This window comes from Macrotis lagotis, chromosome X (assembly GCF_037893015.1).
Source record: "Macrotis lagotis isolate mMagLag1 chromosome X, bilby.v1.9.chrom.fasta, whole genome shotgun sequence".
In the NCBI taxonomy this organism is placed as follows: domain Eukaryota; kingdom Metazoa; phylum Chordata; class Mammalia; order Peramelemorphia; family Peramelidae; genus Macrotis; species Macrotis lagotis.
In genome coordinates, this window is record NC_133666.1 from 655,516,138 (window position 1) to 655,540,373 (window position 24,236).

The 24,236-nt window shown below is 41.8% G+C and overlaps 1 protein-coding gene across 3 annotated transcripts in view; it reads left to right on the forward strand.

Annotated features, from left to right (window-relative positions):
* INSR (insulin receptor) overlaps positions 1 to 24,236 on the forward strand; it is a 160,478-nt gene that overhangs the window by 11,946 nt on the left and 124,296 nt on the right. For all 3 annotated transcript variants that reach the window (XM_074205131.1, XM_074205133.1, XM_074205134.1), the window contains exon 2: positions 12,937 to 13,488. In XM_074205131.1, coding sequence (XP_074061232.1) covers positions 12,948 to 13,488 — 541 coding nt within the window. In that variant the 5' untranslated portion in view covers positions 12,937 to 12,947. The remainder of the gene's footprint in view (positions 1 to 12,936; positions 13,489 to 24,236) is intronic.

A 24,236-nucleotide genomic window follows, 5' to 3' on the forward strand; every position in this document is an offset into this window, starting at 1 on the left:
TGATTTTGAACCAGAAGAGGTAATTTATCTGGACCTAGTATCTTGAATCATTCCAAGGCAGCAAGGTGCTTGCACTCATACCAACTCCCCAGTTATCTTCAGTATCATCTCCTTATTAGTTCATTTTGTTCTGTTCTTTCTGGTCCAAAGTTCATTCTTCTTGGCAGGAATACTAGATGAAAAATCAGAGTTGGGGGAGAGAGGGAGAAAGTGTAGGGGAAATGTGATGGGGTGTAAGGCAGGCTGTGTGTGGAACCATTTCTATAACAGTACTTCCAACAAACAGGGGAATCTTTTGCTCCCCAAAAGATTTCTATTTTCAGGGTAACATTTCGACATCAGGGGACATTTCCCTGGGACTTTTGATAACTTCGATTTTTTTTTTTTGACCCTTGGTTGGCTCTGAGTTCTAATAACTTAGTTCTAATCTCAGGGGCAGGTTAGCCAAACAAAGTGATTAGATAAACAGGACAATAAGGGGATGATTAATCTATTTAAGAATTTTGACACCGTCTTAATTGGTCTCTCTGGCTCCAGTGGTTCTCTTCTCCAAGCTACCTTCACAGCATCCAAGAAAATTCATCCTGATTGCCTTCCAGAACAGTTTTACCTCCTGATTCTGAATTCAAGGTCCTCCACCATCTGACTCTAACCTATCTATCCTTAGTACAGTCTAGTCCTCTCCAGACATTCTGGATATAGACAAAGTGCCCTGTTCTGTGCTTCTGTGGCCCTGCTCCATTTCGGTAAATTTGCTCCTATTGCTGTCCTGGATCCATCTATTACAATTTACCCTTGTCTTCAGGGCCCAGCTCTGATGCCACCCTTTCCATGAGGCTTTGTTCCCCCCCCCCCCAACCACCAAAGTGTTCTCTTTTCACTTTGCTTTGACTTTTCCTTTACACTTGGAGGAATCACTGAATAGTAGAGTATGGAACTTAAGAGTTTGGGGTTGGGGGATGGGGAAAGAATTACATTCAGTTCCATTTCAGACATTTAATAGCTTTGTGACTCCGGGCAAATCATTTACCCCTCTCAGAACCTGTTTTCTCATCTGTGAAATGGGGATAATCTATGAAGTACCTAATTATACAGTTCTTAAGAAAGAGCTTTGCAAATCTTAAAGTTTATAAAACATAGATTATTATTGTTGTTGTTGTTGCTATTATTATTCAATCTTTTTTTTAAGTTTTTTTGCAAGGCAGTGGGGTTCAGTGGCTTGCCCGAGGCCACACAGCTAGGTCATTATTAAGTGTCTGAGGTCAGATTTGAACTCAGGTACTCCAGGCTCCACGGCAGGTGCTCTATTCACTGCACCACCTATCCTCCCCAGTTGCTATTATTATTACCATTGGATTTCTTTCACTCTTCCTTGTATTGTTATGCTTATTTGCACACAAAACTTAGCTTCCTAATCATAAAGGCTTTAAGGGCTGAGAATGAGACTTCTTTTAGTGACTTGCATGCCGCTGACTTTTAATCAATGTAGATTTGAACCCCAAAAGCTTTCAGCCCATGGAAAGACTAATTTTCATAAATCATAATATGCTAATTATTAAAGCAGGTCCCTTCAAGTCTGATTTTTGCCAGTGACAATAGTTCCTGGCTACATATGGGGCTGTGCAGGTAAATGTTTAACAGTAGACTGGGGGTGGGAATCTATCCACTTTACTCTTTTACATTTAGTTTGCATTTTCAACATTTTCTCCATTACTTTCTTAAGTCTAGACAATCAATGAATTAATAAATCCAGTCCTGATTTGTGACATTTTCTAAATTTCTCATTTATAAATGTTTACACTGAACATTTTACAATCACCTTTGACTCTAGCTCACTCTATTTTTCAGGTCCCTTCACACAATATAGTAGAGTGTAAAAGTAGGTAAAGGATCACCCAGTTCAACCTTTTCATTTACAGATTTATGGAGAATTAAAGTCCTGACAAGTTGTGACATTCATTTCATGTGATAATTCATTCAGCAAATATGTATTGAGTGCTTACTAATATGTCCTGGGGAAGTATCCTAGCTGTTGGGGATGCAAAGCTCAAAACAAGAAAAGTCCCTTGCTATCCAGGAGCTTATTCCCTACAGAAATCCAGTCTCTGTTCCCTTAGTTCTCTACTGTTCTGTACATTGAATGATTCCCTGCCACTGACTTGGGGTCTCCTTACTAGACAGCAGGAGACAAGCTGATGTTGTCCTGGCCAGTCATCGCCTGATGCAGCTAGGAAGCCTATCTACTGCTAGAAGAGCAGAGACTCCTAAATGTGAGACTATTAGAGCTGGAAGGGATCTGAAACCATCTAGTTCAGCCTCCCTCATTTAACAGATGAGGAAACTGAGAAAGCAAATGACTTGTTCAAGGTCTCCCAGGAAGAATTTGATGTTTGTTCTTCATTCTCAAAGAAGACTATGACATCAGGAGAGGTGATGCTATGACAGGCACATGAACTGGATTTCAGTGAAGGGAGGCTGTGCTAAGTCACCAGTCTCACTTTCTCCTCCAGGACCATCTGGATACAGGATGAGTGGAGGTGGCCCTGGATGCAAGGCAATCAGGGTTAAGTGACTTGCCCAAGGGCACACAGATAGTAAATGTCAAGTGTCAGCCTAGATTCTAACTCCCAGCCTGTTGACTCCAAGGTCAATACTCTATCCTCTGCACCACCTAGCTGCCCTCCCAAGGAGGGACTGAGCAACTCAGAATTTGAATGCAGGTCCCTTGTCTCCAAATTCATCTTTCTTTCTGCTGCCCCACTACCGGGATTGTGGACACTAAGTGGTGTAGTGGATAGAGCACAGTCCCTGGAGTCATTAGGACTTGAGTTCAAATGTGACCCCAGACACTTAATAATTACCTAGCTGTGTGGCCTTGGGCAAGTCATGTAACCCCATTGCCTTGCAACCCCCCCCCCCCAAAAAAAAACCAAACAAACCCAGGTCTTCTGATTCTGATCAGTGGAGAAAAGCTGAGGACTCAGGGAAAGATAGTGACTTTCTCAGGGTCCTACACCATGGATTGGGGGTAATCAGAGGAGGTGAACATGAAACTGGACTTTTATAAAAAGACTGGTGGGATTTAGATTGGCAGGGAAGAGAAGGAAGGGCAGGAAGTAAATAAATGGAAGATCTGTTTTAGGGATCATTAATTCCCTTGTTTATTGGAAGTGGAGGGCCCATACAGGTAAGAACAGAGATATATTTTCTCTCTATGTAAGAATGAATGCTTTAAATCTGTTCCAGTGTAGTTTAGGCTCCTTTAGGAGGTGATGGATTCCCCTCACTGGAAGTCAAGCATCTTAGTTTAGAACTGGTTGGAACCTTAGGAGTCATAAGACCAAATCTCTTCATTCCAAGATGAGGAAACTGAGGCAGAGGTTAAATGATTTGCCAAAGTCATACAGCGAGCTTGATGTTGGGGTAATTCTTACTCAGATAGGTACAGGTCAGACTAAATGATACTTTTGAGGTTCTTGCCCTTCTGAGAGCTAGGATTCTGTGAAGCAGTCTAGCCCTACTTATCTGACTAATTTTGTTCAAAGGCAGCTGAATAAAGTACTGGGTTGGGAATCAGGAAGGCTCATCTTTCTGAGTTCAGTTCAGACATTTCCTACCTGTTTGATCCTCACCAGGTCACTTAATCCTATTTGCCTCAATTTCCTCATTTTTAAAATGAACTAGGATATATCATAATCATATATATCATAAGAAAAGCAACTGATATGATGAAAAGAGCAAGGAAAGATAATTTTTAAATTATTGAATTATCTGAAAGTCATGAGTTTTTTTTAAATGTGATTATTTTTCCAATTCCATATAAAGTTAATTTTCAGCATTCATTTTTGTAAAATTTTCTCCCTCTCACCCTTTCCTCCCCTCCACTCTAGAATAGCAGGTAAATGATGAACCAAAGCAAAAGGGAAAAATTAATAAAATAAAAAAAATTTAAGTGAAAAAAAATGAACTGGTAAAGGAAATGGCAAAGCTCCAGGATCTTTGACCAAAAAACATGGGGGGGGGCGGGGTTCACAAAGAGCCATATGACTGAACAACAAATAACTCAAGACACTACCTCTGTGACTTCAGGCAAGTCACTTAAGTTTCCTCATCTGTAAAATGGGGATTATACCATCTTCCTCTTAAGACTGTCATGAAGATCAATTGAGATAATATTTATAAAGTACCTAGCACTTAGTAGGCATTATATAAACACTAGCTATAATTATTATTATTATATGACTATACACATTTGGAAATTATAGAACTATCTTCAAAGCATCTTTAATTCAGAGGTCTTTCTCTTTCCCATGAATATCTAGCTTTCTAGAGCATTCCATTTTATTCTGTGATCCCCAGTAACTTTATTTCTTCTGTCTTGGGGTACTAGGAAGTCAATGTGATGGGCCATGTTTCTTACTCAATGTGGGCGTGATAAGAGGTGAATGTGAGCTGTGATGGGTGGAAGTTCCTGGGTTGTCAAATATTACTTGCTTATCAAAGTGTGAAAAGAGAAAAATACTTGGTAGGCGTTTTTGGGTGTGTTGCCCTGCCTGCCTAACGTTGCCAGGGTTGCTCCAATAGACAAGGTTTGGCCAGCCCTGCTTATTTGGCTATGATGGTGGGTTGGGGGAAGCCTATCTGGTTTGGGAGCTTGAGTATTTGACTGTATTCTGGACCTGAGGATTCAGAAGCTTTTAATATATATGCCAAGCAAAACATCTCTGTTTTCGTGTTGAAGGGGAAGTTAAAAATCCCAAGTAGAGAAGATAAACTTTATTATCAAATGTTAAACATGGGGTAACCATTCAGAATTTTATTTCCAGGAAAGGGGTTCCTGCAGCTGGCAGAGGGTTGGGTAGATCAATGACCTCTAAGCTTCTAGATAGTGCTGAGGGATTGAGATCCTAAGATTCTAAAACTTTCCACTCTCCACCCTACTCTTCTCCCCATTTGGTAGACTGAAGAACTAGCTCTGGAAGGGATCTCAGAGGGCATCCCACTCACTCAATTCCTTCCTTTTATTAATTGAATACAATAGACATTTAAGTACCTACTTTGTGCCAGTTGGAGTATTTAGAAGGTTCAGTATATAGAAGGCCAGACCTGGAGTCTGAAGTTCAAATCCAGCCTCAGACACTTCCTAACTATGTGACTCTGGGCTAGTCACTTTACCCTATCTGTCTGTTTCCTCATCTGTAAAATCAGCTGGAGAAGGAAATGGGTACTAAACCACTCTAGTATCTTTGCTAAGAAATTGAACTTCAACATGTACCAAACACTAGGCTAGGAGTGAGCATCCAAAGCCAAATGAAACTGTCCCTGCCTTCAAGGCATTACCATCCCACGGGTAGAATATATGAATGCCAAGAAAGACAAATTGGAGATCTATACAAAGAAGGTACAAATGAGAGAAGGGCACCAGCAATAGAAGTGGATCAGGATAGGTTTCCTCTGGGAGGTGACATGTTGGAAAGGAAGCTAGAGAAGGGAGTGGATTTGATATAGTTGTGAATATGAGCAAGTCTATTGCCAGTTGTTTGTCTCAGTTTCCTCATTTGTAAATCGAGATAAGAAGAGCATCTCTGGGGCAGCCAGGTGGCTCAGTGGATAGAGCACTGACCCTGGAGTCAGGAAGACCTGAGTTCAAATGTGACCTCACACATTTGATAATAACTATCTGTGTGTCCTTGGGCAAGTGACTTAATCTCATTGCCTTGCAAAAACAAAGATACAAACAAAAAAGAAAGAAAGAAGAGCTCCTATCTCCCAGGGTTGTTATAAGATCCTAATGACAGAAAGCTTTATAAATCTTAAAGTACTATATGAATACTAGCTAGTATTGTTATTTGCGGCAGACAGCTTGCAAGGTTCTCCAAAGGTCAGGGATAAGAGAGGTAGCACCCAGGCCCATTTTCTGGAACTTTCTAAAGATGCAAAGGAGAGTAATGACATTAACCTTCAGACACAGGCTGGAGCCTGATTGTAAAGAAGAGTTTGTAATTTGTCCCTAAAGTCACAGGAAACCCTTGAAACTTCTTGAGAAGGGGAATGACTTCAGGATATTGCTTCAGCAGCTGTGAGAAGGATGGCATGAATAAAGGGAACCTAATTAGGAGATTTCCACAATGATTCAGGGGAGAGGGATGGGAAACCAAGGTTGGCTGATGGGTTGACTGGAGAGAAGGAGATGGTTTGGAGAGAGATTCTAGAGGTAAGGGAGCACCTGGTTGGATATGAGGTGAAGCAATTCTTGTGACTTTCAGAAAGTCATACCAAGGCAGGAAGAGTTCGGCTGGGGGTTGAACCTCTCCTAAATACAGTTCTCTTTCCAAACCTGCCCCATGCTGCCCCCTCTATTATTCCTGCCCTGTGAGAAACTAAATCCTTGCGGCTCTCAATGGCTGGCCTAGTACTTACAGTAACTCCTTCCTGAATATTTGCACAGGGCTTTACTGTGACAAAGCCCTTTCCCACCTATGATCTCATTTGATCATATGCTTAGAAATATTTCCATTTGGTAACATACGTCAGTGAGACAGACAATCACATGCCAGTAGACATGGAATCTTGCCATGAATGGTATTTCAGGACTGGTACTTTCAGGAATGATTCCTTCATAAGGTCAGAGAATTTAGAGCTGGAAGGGACCCTAGAAACCACCCTGTTAGAATCTCTCATCTTTCTGGGGAGGAAACTGAGGCCCAGAGAGAAGCTTTGTGACTTGCCCAGGGTTACTCAGAACATAATTAGAAATAATTAGACCTAGAGAAAAAAGGACCTCAGAGATCATTTAGTCTTAACCTGCTCATTTTACAGAGGAGGAACCTGAGGTTCAAGAAACAAATGACTTGCTCATCGTCACTCAGGAATTACTGTGTTTGAAATCTGAACACACGTTTCCTGGCTTCAGGGATCACTGTATCTCACTGCCTTCTCTAATCCTTGACAAGGGGTCATTCACTTTTTGTTTGCAGACCCTCAATGCTCTTTCTATTATACCCACAGAGAGCACTAATGACTTGAAATAAAATACTGTTCATTATAATAATGATAATTTCTAACCTTTATATAATAATTTGAAATTTACAAAGCATTTTACATTTATCATTATTTTCTTTGATCCTCGTGTTGATCCTGGGAGGTAGAAGTTATTATTACCACCCCCATTTTGTGATGTTAAGTGCCTTACCTCAGGAGCTCTGAACTAGTATATATCTCATGCAGGATTTGAACTCCAGTCTTTCTCCCAAGTTCATTATTCTATATCCAAGATAGTCTTTTGTATTAGAAAGAGTAACAGGCATGAACATTCTAAGTTTGATATTCAGCTTGGCCTCTTAAAAGCTATATGATCTTGACTAAACCTTTTCCTCTCTCTGAACCTCAGTTTCCTCAGCTTTAACCTGAGTGCCATTTTTTACCCAAGATCTCTCCTAATCTCTTCCCCTAAAAAGTAATATCCTACTTTGGATTTACTCTAACTCTACAAAATACATTCAAAATGATTTCCCTGGACCCCGTGTACCAGGTACTATGCAAAGACAAAAATGAATGTAAATTTCTTGAAGGCAGGGACTGATTCACATATATTTGGATCTCCAGCTCCTAATATGGCATTTAATATTAGTAAGATTGATAAATGATAGTTGATCAAATCCCTAAATACCAGAGATCTTCTATCTCTTTCCCCCACCCATCATTCTATCTTTTATACTTAGCTGGTCTTTCTTTAGCCACCCTTTGTTCCCTCTCTCCAACAGAATATAATTTTGAAAAATCATAGATTTGGAACTACAGAGAACTTTAGAGACATTCTTGTCCACACTCCATATTTTTTAGATGAGAACATTAGATAGTTGTGGTTACCTATTCAAGCTTAAATGGGTGGTAAGTGAAAAGGTTCAAATTGTGACCAAAGTTTTCATCCTGCCTTTCCATGCTCCATGGTAGGGACAGTATAGTTTGGTTTTTGTCTCTGTATTCTTGGTACCTACTAAACTATGCCTTACATCAATTAGAAGCTTAATAAATAGTACCTAAATTTCAACTAAGGTCTTATGTCTTAAAGCTACTTCATTGTCCAAGAGGTAGAAGAAGGAAGTACTTCCTAAAGGATTTCAAGGGTAGTTATTGAAGCATTCTAGGTCTAAAACTGGTCTATATTTCAGCTGGTGCTTCCTTCCAGCATTAGAACATATGGCTGATAGCATGGAAACTAGTCACAATTTCAAAGAAGGAAGTCCTAGTTCTGAGCCCCATTTGTAAATGTCAACATTCAGTCCAATGGGGACTCTTGGGCTGTTGAACGGTGGAGCTGGAAAAGTGGTTGGCAAGGAGAAAGTCCTGTGAGTCAGTAGAGAATTAGTGATAACAGGTGTTTGGTTTTAAAGGGGGTTGAAAACAGTAGACTTGTCTTTAATTACTTCAATAAAAAACCCAGGCTTTTGTGAGCTGGGCAGGGCTGTCCCTCCCTTTCCTTGTTAACTAGGTGTTGTATTTTGTGTTGGTAGCTGGAGTTACCCACTGGGACCATGGCCTAGGGACAGACAGCAGGTTTCTTCCTCAAATAGTGGTCAGGTAGAGTAGAGGATTGGTGCATAAGCCGCACAATCTGCTCTAGATATAACTGAGAAGTTAGTGGTCAGAGTAATAAAGGCTGTGGATTGTGGCAAAAAAGGATGTAGATGGTGTTTGGGAAGGTTCTCAGGTCATTAAGGACCATCCTGTGTGAATACTTCTGATCAGGAGAATCTGCCCCTTGCAAGGCAACCTATTATGTTGTGGAATATTTGATTGGGCCTGACCATAAGGAAGTCTTTCCTTCTGAAATCCATGACCCTGTAACTTCCTCAGCACATTTCCCCTCAACAATGGACATGGACAGTGTTGTTTTTAATTTACCAAAAAAATAGATATCTTTTGTTTTTACATGACCTCCATTTTCAAGTATATTCCTCCCCCTTCTCCTCATGCTTAGAGAACCATCCCTTATCTCAAAAAAAGAAAAAAAAGAGGAAGAAGAAGAAAGTACATTTAATCCACTCATTGGTGACATTCAAGACAATTTGGTAATCTACTGATTCTTTGGGGTAAAGGAGTTCGTTTCTTGACATTAATTTCCTTCTCTGGAAAATGAGAAGATTGGACTAAGTAATCTGAAATTCTTTACCATACAAAGTCTAGTTCCACACCCCCAGTCTCCAGGCTTGGCAGAGAAAGAAGGAACAGTGTTTAGTGGTTGTAAAGTTGGTAAATGTGACACTACCTCAGTGATGGAGCAGCCTCAGTCTCCAAGTTCCTGCTTCTGGTCTGAGCCTACTTCCCACCTTGTGAGCATGCAGAACATGTACAGATGTGGTGGTCTTCTTTTTCTTTCAGTGAAGTTTGAATCCCAGGTTTGAATGCTACTCTATGTTATGGAGCTAATGACATGTCCTCTCTGGGACTCAATTTCCTCATTTGGAAAAATGAGAGAGTTGGACTAGATGGATTACTTGAAAGGGATCTTTGAAGGTCCATTAAAGTCGATGCCACAATCTTCAATCCTTCAGCCAGTCCTTGTATGACCTGCCTCATACTGGTTACTCTTTTTTGTGTCTCTACCATATGCAGATAATGTGACCAGGCCCTGGGGAAACTTAGCTGAGAGAAAATATAACCCCTTGCCTTCCTGGAGCTCACGGACTGGTGGGAGTAGGGGTCCTAAGATGGAAGCCTAGGTCATCCTCCTGTGCTTTCCTGCAAGTAAAGTGCCCACTCAAGGGCAGAGAAGGGAGAGGACCCGAGTTAGCCTCCCTCAAGAGGCGTAGTTATTATTTGCCAGGTCTCCAGATTGGTGGCAATTAATTACAAACTCAAGGAGAGGCATCAACATAAGGAAGAGAACCAGAGAAAATCCTCCGCTCCTATGAGGAAATTGGCTTCAGAGGAGAAGGTTGCAGAAAGCAGCTTCTTTGGCCCTTGTTCCTGCAGGCATGAGAAAAGGGAATGGCAGTATATAGACTGGGGATGTTGGTAACCAAGTTCTGTTCAGGTCATTCCCTTCCTTGAGGATATTCAGTGACTTCCTATTAGCTCCAGGTTAGGACGTAAACCCCTAAGTTTGGCATTTAGAACCTTGGACAATCTGACTTTTCCACCTATCTTTAACATCATGGAAACAAAAATTTAGAGCTGGATGAGACCTCAGAAAAAGGAAGGAAGGAATAAATATTAATGTAATACCTACCACATCCAGGCATTCTGCCAAACCCTTTTTACAAATATGTCTTTTGGTTCTTAGAACAATTCTGTGAGATGGGGGGCTGTTATTATCCTCCTTTTACATTTGAAGAAATTGAGGCAGCAAAGATTAAGAGACTTGCCTAGTGGTACACAGCTAGCAAATGTCAAAGGCTGAATTTGAACTCAGGTCTTCTTGAGTCCAGATCCAATGCTCTCTATTGACTTTGGTACCTGGCTTCTTCGGTTTCTCCTCCTGCCCAATGGGGAAAAGCAGTCAGACTCCATGTTTCCCAAGGGCCCTTCCACCTCCTCTTGTATGTGATCACATTTGTCTGTGGTTGCTCACAGCTTCCTTTGGGAAGTCAATTTGCTTACATGACCCTAACCGATCCATCTCCTGGCCCTTTGGGCTGTTGTTAAGAGCAGCCAGAAGGTGGACTGTCTTGCTCTGGTTCAGGACCTTTTTCTGTTGTTTTTTTGTGTGTGTATGTGTTGAAAGGAGAAGGGAGAAGAGGCAGGCAGGCTGGCCTCCTTCCGAGGTGTCCAGAGCAGGAGACACACAGTAGCATTTCTTTTTTCTTTCCAGTTTGCCCTCTGGCATAGCAAGTTCTGGGGAACTGGCTTCTGAGAAGTAACTCTTCCTTTGAACAAACGTGAACTTGGAGAGCTGGGGAAAGTTCATCTTGCCTTTCAGACCTGGGCAGCACCAGTAGAAGCAGGGGGCTGTCGCTAGGGGCTTGGAGGTTTTCTTAGCTGCTGGGATCCTGGGCCTTCAAGCCTCCTCCAAAGTGTAGTGGGTGAAGAAGCACCCCCCCCCCCCCAATAGAACACCGGAAGCTTCCTTCTGCCCAGGATAGCTTCCCACCCCCACCCCATTGCTCAACAACCTGTTTCCTTGTAATCCCACTGTACTAATTACATAATATGAGCTGTGGGCTCTGTTGAGTTTGGCAGATTCTGAGTGTTTATCTTTCTCCCCTTAAGATGTGGTAAAAAGAGCATGAGGTGAGGTGCTGAAAGACCTGAGTTCTAGTCTCAGCTCCTCCTTAAACTGTCATTTTCTTTTTTTTAATTAAAAAAACTGAAACTTAATTTCATTTTTTAATGAATAAAAGTCTGCTCCTTCTTCTTTCCCTTCTCTCCCAATGGGGAAAAATAGAAAGACAAAATTCTTGTAACAAATATGCATAGTCAAACAAAATGAATTCTAGCCTGGGCCACATCCTTTGGCATCATGGTTGGTCATTTTGAGTTGGCATTTTTATAGATCTGGTCATGGCATTCCTTTGCTCACAAACCCTCTTGGGGTCTTTGTGTGCCCTTCGATGAGGCCTTTCACTTTCTCTGGGACATGGTCACAAAGTCATAGATCTACAAGGACATGGTAGGAGCACAGGTCATAAAATCATAGACAACAAGGACATGGAAGCAGAATAGGCCATGAACATTGTCTAGGACATCAGAGGATGTGGGTTTGAATCCTGCTTACTCAATCCCTATGCTTGTGGAATCTGGTCCAAGTCATTTAACTTTCTCAATTTCCCCAACTGTTCTTAGAGGTCCCTTCTAGCTCTAGGTCTAACCTAGTTCCAGCTCTATTTCCTCTCAAACTTGTGGCTCAGATTTTTTGGGCTTCAGAAATGGCTCCACTCTAGTTGATGTTTTAACTGACTCTGGAAAAAAATGCCCATAACATATTTTAAAATTTAATCTGACTCATTGGCATTTTTCTCCATCACTTTTTAATAAACAATCAACAGAACAGTAAATTCAGTTCTGACTTGAAGCATTTGCCAATTTCCAAGGTGCAAATGGTCATCCTGAAAATTTACCAGTCATTGGAGCTGCTATTAACTGGCTCCAGCATACTCTTGGTTCAGGACCCTTTACGCTCTTAAAAATTATTGCAAAACAAAGAACTTTTGAATTTTTGGGGTTACATCTATTTATATTTACTGTATTAAACATTTTAAATTAATTAATTCATTTAACATTATAATAATAGACCTATGACATGCTAATGTTAAATAACATTTTAAATGAAAAATAGCTAAAACTAAAAAAATTATTGAGAACAGTGGGTTGTTTTCCATGTTTGCAAGTCAATTTAATTTCTGACTTACTAGAAGACAGCTAGATTCTACTATCTGCTTCTGTTTTCAATTTGTTGTATCAATGTTGTTGCTTTGGTTGAAAAATTTGAAGAAAAGCTGGTCTCACACAGATATGTAGTTGGAAAAGGGAAGCATATTTCAATAGTCAAATAGTGTTTTAATATTATTAAAAAATCATTTTGACTTTGAGGATTCCCTCTAAAGCTTTCAGAGACCCTGAAGGATCTGGAATCACATTCCGAGAAGCACTGCCTCTGTTGCCTCATTTAATTTCAGAGGTCAGAATTGATCCTTTGTGGTCAAATCACTTAGCCTCCTTGAACCTCAGTTTTCTCATGAGTTAGATCAGGAAAGAAGGACACAGAGGGAAAGATCTCTGACTATGAGGGGGAGGAACTGGTTTTGTTTAGGTCTGATCCTTATTACCTTTGTGACTCATCTGTAAAATAAGTGGGTGGATTTGATGGTCTCTGGGGTGATTTCTGGGTCTTTGATCCTGAGGTTATTTGGATATGTAAAGTCTTCTAGATGTCAGGTTCCTTCATATAGAATGCCTTTAGGTAAAGTAACCTTCTTGTCTTTTCTTTCCCTGTAGTGTGCCCTAGTATGGACATTCGGAATAACCTCACACAGTTGAACATGTTGGAGCGTTGCTCTGTCATTGAGGGCAACTTACAGATACTGCTGATGTTTAAAACAAAGCCTGAAGATTTCCGGGAGCTCAGTTTCCCCAGACTTACCATGATTACGGAGTACTTGCTGCTCTTTCGAGTGTATGGGCTTGAGAGCCTCAAGGACCTTTTCCCCAACTTGACAGTCATTCGGGGGTCCCGCCTCTTTTTCAACTATGCCCTGGTCATCTTTGAGATGGTCCACCTCAAGGAGATTGGTCTCTACAGCCTCATGAACATCACCCGTGGGGCTGTGCGCATTGAGAAGAATAATGAGCTATGTTACTTGTCAACCATTGATTGGTCTCAGATTCTAGACTCAGTGGAGGACAACTATATTGTGGATAACAAAGATGACAAAGAAGAGTGTGGGGATGTCTGCCCTGGGGCAGTGAAGGGAGTCAACAGCTGTAAGTCCACTGTGATCAACGGCCAGTTTATTGAACGGTGCTGGACCCACAACCATTGCCAGAAAGGTAGGAACCAGACTCGAACTCTTTAATGTTATCCTTGAAGGGCAGTCGAGTGGAAACAAAACCAGCCTTGGAGTTGGTTCAAAGCCTACCTCTGGTACTTAGAAACTTGGATATTCTTTGATCTGAGTTCCCCTAGTTCCCCCCCCCCCAGCTCTGACATTCTGTATTCTAAGGGTCCTCTCAGCTGTGGCATTCTTTCATCTAAGTTTCCTCCCAGCTCTGTTATTCCATATGCTATAATTTATAACCCGATAGAGTCTTAATGGCTATTGAGGAGTAGAGGGAGTCTTCTTATTGAGAGTTTCTTGTACCAATGAAATAAATCAACCCAACACTTTACTTGCCCCTTCCAGTCCATTTGTTGCTGGGAGAGGAGCAGAGATGGGAAATTCCATAGTCCTTCCCCTCAAGGAGCTTACAGTCTGATGGGGAAGGGATTGGAGGAAATACAACATAAAATGAATACAAGGTAGAAGATGTTAAGGGTCAAAGAGACATCTAATGTGCTCTGGGGAAATTTTAGGAGAGAGAAGGAAGAGCCTTATTTTCTCTAGCTGAGGCTCCATGGAAGAGGTGATACCTGAGGGCTGAGCTGGGAAGAGGAGGTTTGTAGGTACTGGAGAAAATTAGTCAGAGGGTAAACCAGAAGGAGATCAGGAAACAGGACCAAGTCCATGTGGACCGGAGTTTAGAAATATAGAATCTGGAAAGAGGTGGAGGCCCAATTTTGGAGGACATTAGAGGTTGAGGTGAGCAGTTCAAGTTTTCTCTCGGGGACAACTGGGTGCTACTGAAGCAAGACAGACCTATATGTGAGGAAGATTATTATTATTATTATTATTATTATTATTATTTTATTTTTTTTATTTTGCTGGTGGTTTGGAGGCTAAATTGGAGAGGGCAGAAGCTGGAGGCAGGGAGGTCAGTCAGATGGAAGCATCAAATGCGCTCACTCATCCTTTCAGCAAATATTTATTGACGACAGCTGGGATGCAAATATTTATTGGCTACAAAGGTGTGGGAGGCACCGCCTGCTCTCTTGGGGAGCTGGAGGAAGTGGGCTGCATAGAGAATGGCCTCTGGGGGCAGAAAAGCCTGTTCCTACTTGAAAGAAGTGGTGTGAGGGTAATGGAGGTCCCTGACAAAGACAAAGAACACCAAGAACCTTCGAAACTTGGGGCCCTGAGACCTTGGTTCAGACTTTTGTTTTTTTCTGGATGTCAGTTTTTTCTTCTTCATTTGGGGGTAAGATGGGCTGGACTAGGTAGCAGCAAATCTGTGAAGTCTGGAATCCCTATCTAGTCAAGATAGGGAAGTGGGAGCGTGACAGTTGGAGTGGTTCTGCTTTTCTTTGAAACCTTAGGGTTTAGCACAGGACCTGGAGTACAACCTGGGAGCTTAATAAATGCTTATTGTTTGACTAATGGAATAAGGGTGTGATTGACTGTAGGGATATGTGTGTGTGAGACAGAGAGGAGGGGGGAGAGGTGGGGGGAAGAGGAGGGAGAAAGACAGAGAGAAGAGAGAGAAAACAGAGAGAGAGAGAAGAGAGAGAAAACAGAGAGAGAGAGAAGAGAGAGAAAACAGAGAGAGAGAGAAGAGAGAGAAAACAGAGAGAGAGAGAAGAGAGAGAAAACAGAGAGAGAGAGAAGAGAGAGAAGAGAGAGAAAACAGAGAGAGAGAGAAGAGAGAGAAAACAGAGAGAGAGAGAAGAGAGAGAAAACAGAGAGAGAGAGAAGAGAGAGAAAACAGAGAGAGAGAGAAGAGAGAGAAAACAGAGAGAGAGAGAAGAGAGAGAAAACAGAGAGAGAGAGAAGAGAGAGAAAACAGAGAGAGAGAGAAGAGAGAGAAGAGAGAGAAAACAGAGAGAGAGAGAAGAGAGAGAAAACAGAGAGAGAGAGAAGAGAGAGAAAACAGAGAGAGAGAGAAGAGAGAGAAAACAGAGAGAGAGAGAAGAGAGAGAAAACAGAGAGAGAGAGAAGAGAGAGAAAACAGAGAGAGAGAGAAGAGAGAGAAAACAGAGAGAGAGAGAAGAGAGAGAAAACAGAGAGAGAAGAGAGAGAAAACAGAGAGAGAGAAAACAGAGAGAGAGAGAAGAGAGAGAAAACAGAGAGAGAGAGAAGAGAGAGAAAACAGAGAGAGAGAAGAGAGAGAAAACAGAGAGAGAGAGAAGAGAGAGAAAACAGAGAGAGAGAGAAGAGAGAGAAAACAGAGAGAGAGAAGAGAGAGAAAACAGAGAGAGAGAAGAGAGAGAAAACAGAGAGAGAGAAGAGAGAGAAAACAGAGAGAGAGAAGAGAGAGAAAACAGGGAGAGAGAAGAGAGAGAAAACAGGGAGAGAGAGAAGAGAGAGAAAACAGAGAGAGAAGAGAGAGAAAACAGAGAGAGAAGAGAGAGAAAACAGAGAGAGAAGAGAGAGAAAACAGAGAGAGAAGAGAGAGAAAACAGAGAGAGAGAAGAGAGAGAAAACAGGGAGAGAGAAGAGAGAGAAAACAGGGAGAGAGAAGAGAGAGAAAACAGGGAGAGAGAAGAGAGAGAAAACAGAGAGAGAGAAGAGAGAGAAAACAGAGAGAGAGAAGAGAGAGAAAACAGAGAGAGAGAGAGAAGAGAGAGAAAACAGAGAGAGAGAGAGAAGAGAGAGAAAACAGAGAGAGAGAAGAGAGAGAAAACAGAGAGAGAGAAGAGAGAGAAAACAGAGAGAGAGAAGAGAGAGAAAACAGAGAGAGAGAAGAGAGAGAAAACAGGGAGAGAGAAGAGAGAGAAAACAGGGAGAGAGAAGAGAGAGAAAACAGGGAGAGAGAAGAGAGAGAAAACAGGGAGAGAGAAGAGAGAGAAAACAGAGAGAGAGAGAGAAGAGAGAGAAAACAGAGAGAGAGAGAGAAGAGAGAGAAAACAGAGAGAGAGAGAGAAGAGAGAGAAAACAGAGAGAGAGAAGAGAGAGAAAACAGAGAGAGAGAAGAGAGAGAAAACAGAGAGAGAGAAGAGAGAGAAAACAGAGAGAGAGAAGAGAGAGAAAACAGAGAGAGAGAAGAGAGAGAAAACAGGGAGAGAGAAGAGAGAGAAAACAGGGAGAGAGAAGAGAGAGAAAACAGGGAGAGAGAAGAGAGAGAAAACAGGGAGAGAGAAGAGAGAGAAAACAGGGAGAGAGAAGAGAGAGAAAACAGGGAGAGAGAAGAGAGAGAAAACAGGGAGAGAGAAGAGAGAAAACAGAGAGAAGAGAGAGAAAACAGAGAGAGAGAGAAGAGAGAGAAAACAGAGAGAGAGAGAAGAGAGAGAAAACAGAGAGAGAGAGAGAGAAGAGAGAGAAAACAGAGAGAGAGAGAGAAGAGAGAGAAAACAGAGAGAGAGAAGAGAGAGAAAACAGAGAGAGAGAGAAGAGAGAGAAAACAGAGAGGGAGAGAAGAGAGAGAAAACAGAGAGGGAGAAGAGAGAGAAAACAGAGAGAGGGAGAAGAGAGAGAAAACAGAGAGAGAGGGAGGAGAGAAAACAGAGAGAGAGGGAGAAGAGAGAGAAAACAGAGAGAGAGGGAGGAGAGAAAACAGAGAGAGAGAGAGAAGAGAGAGAAAAAGAGAGAGAAAACAGAGAGAGGGAGAAGAGAGAGAAAACAGGGAGAGAGAAGAGAGAGAAAACAGAGGGAGAGAGAGAAAACAGAGAGAACAGAGAGAGAGAGAAAATGGAGATAGGGAGAGAGAAAAAACGGAGAGAGAGAAAACGGAGAGAGGGAGGGAGAGAGAACACACACACAGAGGGAGAGAAGAGAGAGGGAGAGAGAAAACACACACACACAGAAGACACAGAGAAAGAGAGAGAAAATACAGAGAGAAAACACACACACAGAGAAAACACACACAGAAAACATACACACACACACATACAGAAAACACACACACACAGAAAACACACAGCGAGAGAACACAGAGAGAGAGAGAACAGAGAGAGAGAAAATGGAGAGAGGGAACAGAGGGAGAGAGAGAGAACAGAGAGAGAAAATGGAGATAGGGAGAGAGAGAAAACGGAGAGAGAGAAAACGGAGGGAGGGAGGGAGAGAGAGAGAGAGAACACATACACAGAGGGAGAGAAGAGAGAGGGAGAGAGAAAACACATACACAGAGAAAACACAGAGAGAGAGAGAGAAAACACACACAAACACAGAGAGAGAAGAGAAACACAGAGAGAAGAGAGAGAAAAACAGAGAGAGAGAAGAGAGAGAAAACAGAGAGAGAGAGAGAACAGAGAGAGAGGGAGAGAAAACAGGGGGAGAGAGAGAGAAAACACACACACACAGAACACACACAGAGAAAACAGAGAGAGAGAGAGAGGAAAAACACACACACAGAGGAAAAACAGAGAGAGAGAGTGAGAGACAGAGAGACAGAGAGAAAGAGAGGAGAGACGGAGAGACAGAGAGACAAGAGGAGCAAGAGAGAGGAGAGACAGAGAGAAAGAGAGGAGAGACGGGATAGGGGAGAGAGAGAGAGAGAACACACACAGAGAAAACACACAGAAAGAGAAAACACACAGAAGATACACACACACACACACAGAACACAGAGAGGGGGAACAGAGAGGGAGAGACGGAGAGATGGAGAGACAGAGAGGGGAGAGGAATGACAGAGAGGAGAGAGAAAGAGAGAGACAGAGAGAGGAACGAGAGAGAGGAGAGACAGAGAGAGGAGGGGGAGAGAGGGGAGAGAGAGAGAGAGGAAAAACAGAGAGAGGGGAAAACAGAGAGATGGAGAGAGAGGAGAGAGAGAGAGAGAAAACATACACACAGAGAAAACACACACAGAAAACAGAGAGAGAGAGAGAAAACAGGGAGAGAGAAAAAACAGAAAGGGGGAGAGAGAGAAAACACACACACAGAGAAAACACAGAGAGAGAGAAAACACACACAGAAAAAACACACACAGAGAGAGAAAACACAGAGAAAACAGAGAGAGAGAGAAAACAGAGAAAACACACACACAGAAAACATAGAGAAAACACAAAGAGAGAGAGAAAACACACACAGAGAAAACAGAGAGAGAGAGAAAACAGAGAAAACACACACACAGAAAACATAGAGAAAACACAAAGAGAGAGAAAACACACACAGAGAAAACAGAGAGAGAGAAAACAGAGAGAGAAAACAGAGAGAGAAAACACACACACACACACAGAAAACACAGAGAGAAAACAGAGAGAGAGAGAGAGAGAGAGAGAGAGGAAAAACACACACATAGAGAGGAAAAACAGAGAGACAGAGAGACAGGGAGAGATGGAGAGAGAGAGGAGAGACAGAGAGAGAAGAGAGACAGAGAGAAAGAGAGGAGAGACAGAGGGGGGGAGAGACAGAGTGGAGAGGAGTGACAGAGAGAGAGACTGAGAGAGAGAGATGGATAGAGAGAGAGAGAGATGGAGAGAGACAGGAAGAGAGACAGACCAAGAGATGGAGAGACAGAGAGAGAGAGAGGAACGAGAGAGAGGAGAGACAGAGAGAGAGACAGGGAGAGAGGGAGAGACGGAGAGACAGAGGAGAGAGAGAGACAGAAAGAGACAGAGTCAGAGAGGGGAGAGGAGTGACAGAGAGGAGAGAGAGAGAGACAGACAGAGAGAGAGGAACGAGAGAGAGGAGAGACAGAGAGAGAGGAAAAACAGAGAGAGGAGAGAGAGAGGGAGAGGAGACAGAGAGGGAGGAGAGACAGAGACAGGGAGGAAAGAGTAAGAGAGACAGAGAGGAAAGAGCAAGGGAGACGACAGAGACAAGAGATAGAAACAGATGGGAGAGAGGAGGCAGGCTGAGACAGGGAAAGAGAGAGAGACACACACATATACATACATACACATATGGTCAAAATGAGCCATGTGCTGGAAGAAGTCAGAAATTTCAAGCCCAAACTAAAAGCATCAGACTTGTTATCTTGAAAAGGATCTTGTTCGGTAACATGGAGTTTTAAAAAGATTTTTACTTCGGCTGGGATTCTCTTAAGAGAATTGTGTTGCAAATTTGACATTTGAAGAAAATGCTGAAAAAAAATACTAAATAAATCTTTAAAAAAGAAAAAAGAAAAGAAAACCCCCCAAACTGTGACCACCATAGAGGTCTCAGGGTAGACAAAGGGAAGACTGAAGATTTGCTGTTTACCCTTTAAGAAACATGATTATTATGGGTTTATAAAGAAGTTTCAGTAGATCCCTGTTGATTTTTAGAGGAAAAAAAAACCAACTAAACTCCTTAGCTAGGTCCTTAAAATCCTTCACATTTTGGCTCTAGCTTACTTTTACAGGCTTATTTAACATGAATTCTATGCTTGAGCCAAATTGGTTTCCTCCAAGTTCAGCATTCTATCTCCCACCTCCAGGCCTTTTCATAGCTTTCTGTGTTGCCTGGGATGTCATTACTGTACTCCTTTTCTGGTCTCTCAGCTCTTGCGGGTTTTTTCTGTGGGATATCTTTCTTGAATCATCTCCTCTGCTCATATTATTATTATACATATACTTTGCTCTTTATTTGCTGGGCTCCTCCCAGGAAGATGCAGGCCTTTCACAGGACAGGAATCTTGTTCATTTTTTTACCTTTTGTTTTCATCTCCTGAGCACAGGGCAGTGCTTTGCTCAAGCCTCATTGGGTTAAATTAAAAAGGAAAGTTGAGTTTTCTGATAATGATTCTTTTACAGTTTATTGAAGATTGGCAAGACTGTCCCTCCCATGAGGATTGGTGGCCACAGGATGATTCTGGGATGTCTGGCTCCAGCCATCTGGTGCCCCAAAATCAGTCCAGAGGATTCTTCTGACTGGGTCATAAAGAGAAGGAAATAACTATACATTTACCTCAAAATTTTTTTTTCACTGAATTTTGTTTATTATTGATTCAGTCAGTCAGCAAGCATTTATTAAATGCCTGCTGTATGCCAGTTCTGGGGATATGAAGAAAAGCAAAGCACAATCATTGTCCTCAAGGATCTCTAAGTCAAAGTTTCTGATTGCCTGTCTCAACCTCGCCCAACTGTTATTGTTAAAATCTTATTTTATTTTTTGACTAGATCAAGAAGCTTAGGGACAACAAGGTGGTGCAGTAGATAGAGCACCAGCCCTGGAGTCAGGAGGACCTGAGTTCAAATTCATCCTCAGAACTTAATAATTGCCCTAACTGTGTGACCTTGGGCAAGCCACTTAACCCCATTACCTTGCAAAAAACAAACCAAAAAAAAAAAAAAAAAAAACAAGAACCAGAATCATATTAGTATAGGAAACTCATGCTGGAAACTCCCTCCACTGATCAAGATCTAATAATGTTTGTCCTTCATTTTTGAAGAAGACCACAACATCAGGGAGATGATGCCATGACAAGAAAGCAAATTGGATTTGAATGAGGGGTACGGTGCTAAGTCACCAGCTTCACTTTCTCCTCCAGAACTACCTGGGCCCAATGGTCAAATATGGATCAGGATGACTGGAGTAAGCCCTGGATGTGAGACAACCAGGGTTAATTGACTTGTCCAAGGTCACACAGCTAGTAAGTGGCAAATGTCTTAGGCCAGATTCAAAGTTCCATCTTCCTGAATCCAAGACCAGTGCTCTATCTGCAAATTTATTCTCAGGGATCAAGTGACTTGGCCTTAGTCACACAGTCAATATGTATCAGAACAGCACTCAAACACAAATCTTCCTACTCTAAGGCTCAACTCTCTATCCCTTCCTCTATGCTGTGTATCTTGATAATTTTTTTAATTGTCTTTTTCCCTTTCAGTTCTCTTGCACTGGGAATTGATGATAACTAGTCTGGGGCTTGAAAATTGCCCCTGATATTTTGTGTGTTCATTTATCTAATCTTGGCTCCTGTGAATGTGGTCTGTTTTTCTCTCAGCTCAGAACACACGTCTGTGGGTTGTTATGGAAGAACATGGGCATGCACACTCATGATGTCCCTTGAACACCTGCTCCAGCCCCTCAGGCTGTGTTGGAAGCTTGGTTGTTTTTGATTTGTTCAGGAGTTGTCGTATGTGCACGTGTGTGTGTGTGTATGTGTGTGTTTGTGTGTGTGTGTGTGTGTGTGTGTCGGTTGGGTGAGGAGAGTGTTGGGACTGCCAGTCTCCTGGAAACAGATGGTGGGAGATAACTGTTCTTTCCATCCTGAGCCTGTTTGGTGAGTCTTTTAACCTATTTCTCCTGGCCTTTGGGTACCTAGCCAACCTTTCAGTTGAGGTTTTGAAAGACTCTAGACATCCCTGAGTTCTTACCTCAGGCTAGGCTGAACTGGATCCTGAGGACCCCTCACTTTTGGGAAGGACTTGAAAGTTTATAGAACATTTGCTTTGCGACTGTGCATATTGGTTCACTCTCCTTGAGGACAGGAACTATTTTGTTTTTTTGTTTTTTTCTTCTCTGGTATCTGTCAAATAGTGAATGACTGGGCAAGTATGGGAGTGGATATTATGTGTTTGTCACTGTGAAAGGCACTAGGGGTAGGTACAAAGACAGATTACAAAGTGCAAAGTCCTTGCCCTCAAGGAACTTATACTCTCCTAGAGGAGAAAGGAGAATGTTATATACTCAAATAATTATGATACAAGAAAAATTGAGGTAGAAAAGATTAGACCCACTTTTAGATGTGGAGGGTGCAGAAATCAGGAAAGCATTCCCAGAGACAACACCATTGCAAAAAAGCTGATTTAAACTTGCTATGAGGACAAACTTGCTAATGATAAGAGCAATTAAAAAAGGGGAATGGGTTGTCTCTCTAGGTAATGAGTTCCTCATCACAGGTGTTGTAGCAGAGACTATGTCATCTTTGGGGGCGGGGGGTTTGTAGAGCAAATTCTTGGCCAGGTTCAAGTTGAACTGGATCACCTCAGACATTTTTTCTAACTCTAAGATTCCATGGTATGCTGTGTGTGTGGAGCAATATTAGGACAAGAAGAGTGAAAGTTTCTAGATTGTTGTGTCAGAAAGGAGCATCAAAGGGAGATCGGTGATGAGAGTATCTTAATCTGGGAGTGTTACATAGGATAAGTCCAAGTTGGTGATTCTGAGGGTGGGTGTGTACAGAGTCCCCAGGAGCAGGCTAGGGTTATGGTGACTTCCCATTTGAGCTGAAGGTGTGGCATAGATCTTAAGGGTGGAATGAGATGAACCTAAAAGCTGAGCTGACCCCGAGCCAGAGCCAACAGATGATTCTGGGAAAGACAAGTGGAATTCCAATGGGACGCAGTGGAGGAGGGAAAGTCACACAGCAGCAGTTCTCTGCCCAAGATGACTCTCATATCATGTGATGTGAGTTGATCCTTTGAGAAACAAGGTGGATTGGCTCAGTAAGCAGAAAGGCAGCCAGGGATTTCCTTTACTCCAGACTTTCTTTACATTTTAAGATTTGGCGTGTTTTTCTTTGTGAATATATATCTCTTTTATAAAGATTGCTTGGAGCTAAGAGTCTACAACAAAGGAAGAGGAAAGTTGAGCTCTACAATTGGGTTATCCAGAAGTGATTGCAGTCATGTGAGGATGCAGGAGTGAACATCAGAGTGGGAATAGCTTAGAATGCTTTTCTTTCTCATCTCTTCATCCTATAATTCCTAGCTTTCTTTAAGAATGACATTGGGGACAGCTACATGGTGCAGTGGATAAAGCATCAGCCCTGGAGTCAGGAGGACCTGAGCTCAAATCTGGCCACAGAACACTTAATAATTGCTTGTGTGACCTTGGGCAAGTCACTTAATCCCATTGCCTTAAATAGAAATTTGTAAAAATATTTTAAAAAAAGAATGACTTTGAGTGAAGAAATCATTTTGACTATTTTAAAATACCCAAATCCAACTATAAAAGACATATAAAGATGCTATCTACATCCAGAGAAAGAATCGATAAATAGAATATTATGAAAAATATAACTATTTGTGATGAGGGAGAGAAGGAAAAAGGTGGGGAGACATTTACATGATAGCTTTATTATAGATTTAAAAGGAATAACAAGTTACACAAAATAGATTTGCAGCTTTATGTGCAATCATCCTTTCTTATTACATTATTATGGAAATGCTTATTTTATTCCAAAAATTAAAAAATAAATGAATAAATTTTAATTTTTCTTTGGGGTTCAGCTTTTTCTGGAACACCATCCTGATCTTCTTACCCCTCTCCATTCCATTACTTTGTATTGATTTTAAATATTTTAAAATTTCCCTTATCTGCATACTTGGGTTTCTTCTCTCTCTAACAGATTGTATACTCTCTGGGGGTTGGAACAGTTCTCTTTTTGACATGTCTCCAAGGCCTATTGAGGTACATAGTAGGTACTCAATAAATGCCTTTTGAATGCCTCAATGAATGAATGGCTCTCACTCTTAAGGCCAGCAGAGCCCAGATCTGGCTTCCTCGGGGAGGCCAGGTTTTTGGCTGGGTTTTGGGGCCATGTCCTCATAGGCGTGTTGGCTCTTTATCTTCACCCAGAGATTTGATTACTCAGAAGTAGTTTAATAAAGCAGAATGACGACTGGTTTTATTTTGAGGAAATGGCTTTAGTTTCTCAGCGAGTGGACTCTGTACTCCTGTTTTGATTTTCTTCTTGACCTAGCACCCTGTTGTATGGGCCCATGGAATTAATTTGGCCCCAGCCCTGTGGAATTTGTGACCATTTGAGTACAGGATGGGCTGGACAAGCATTTACCTTTGTACTGTTTATGAAGGGTTTGCAAAGTAAATTAATGTAAGAGCTGAGGCTTATTGAGAAAGTGAGTTTGCAGGTGTAACTACCAGGGCTGTTTGCATGTCTCT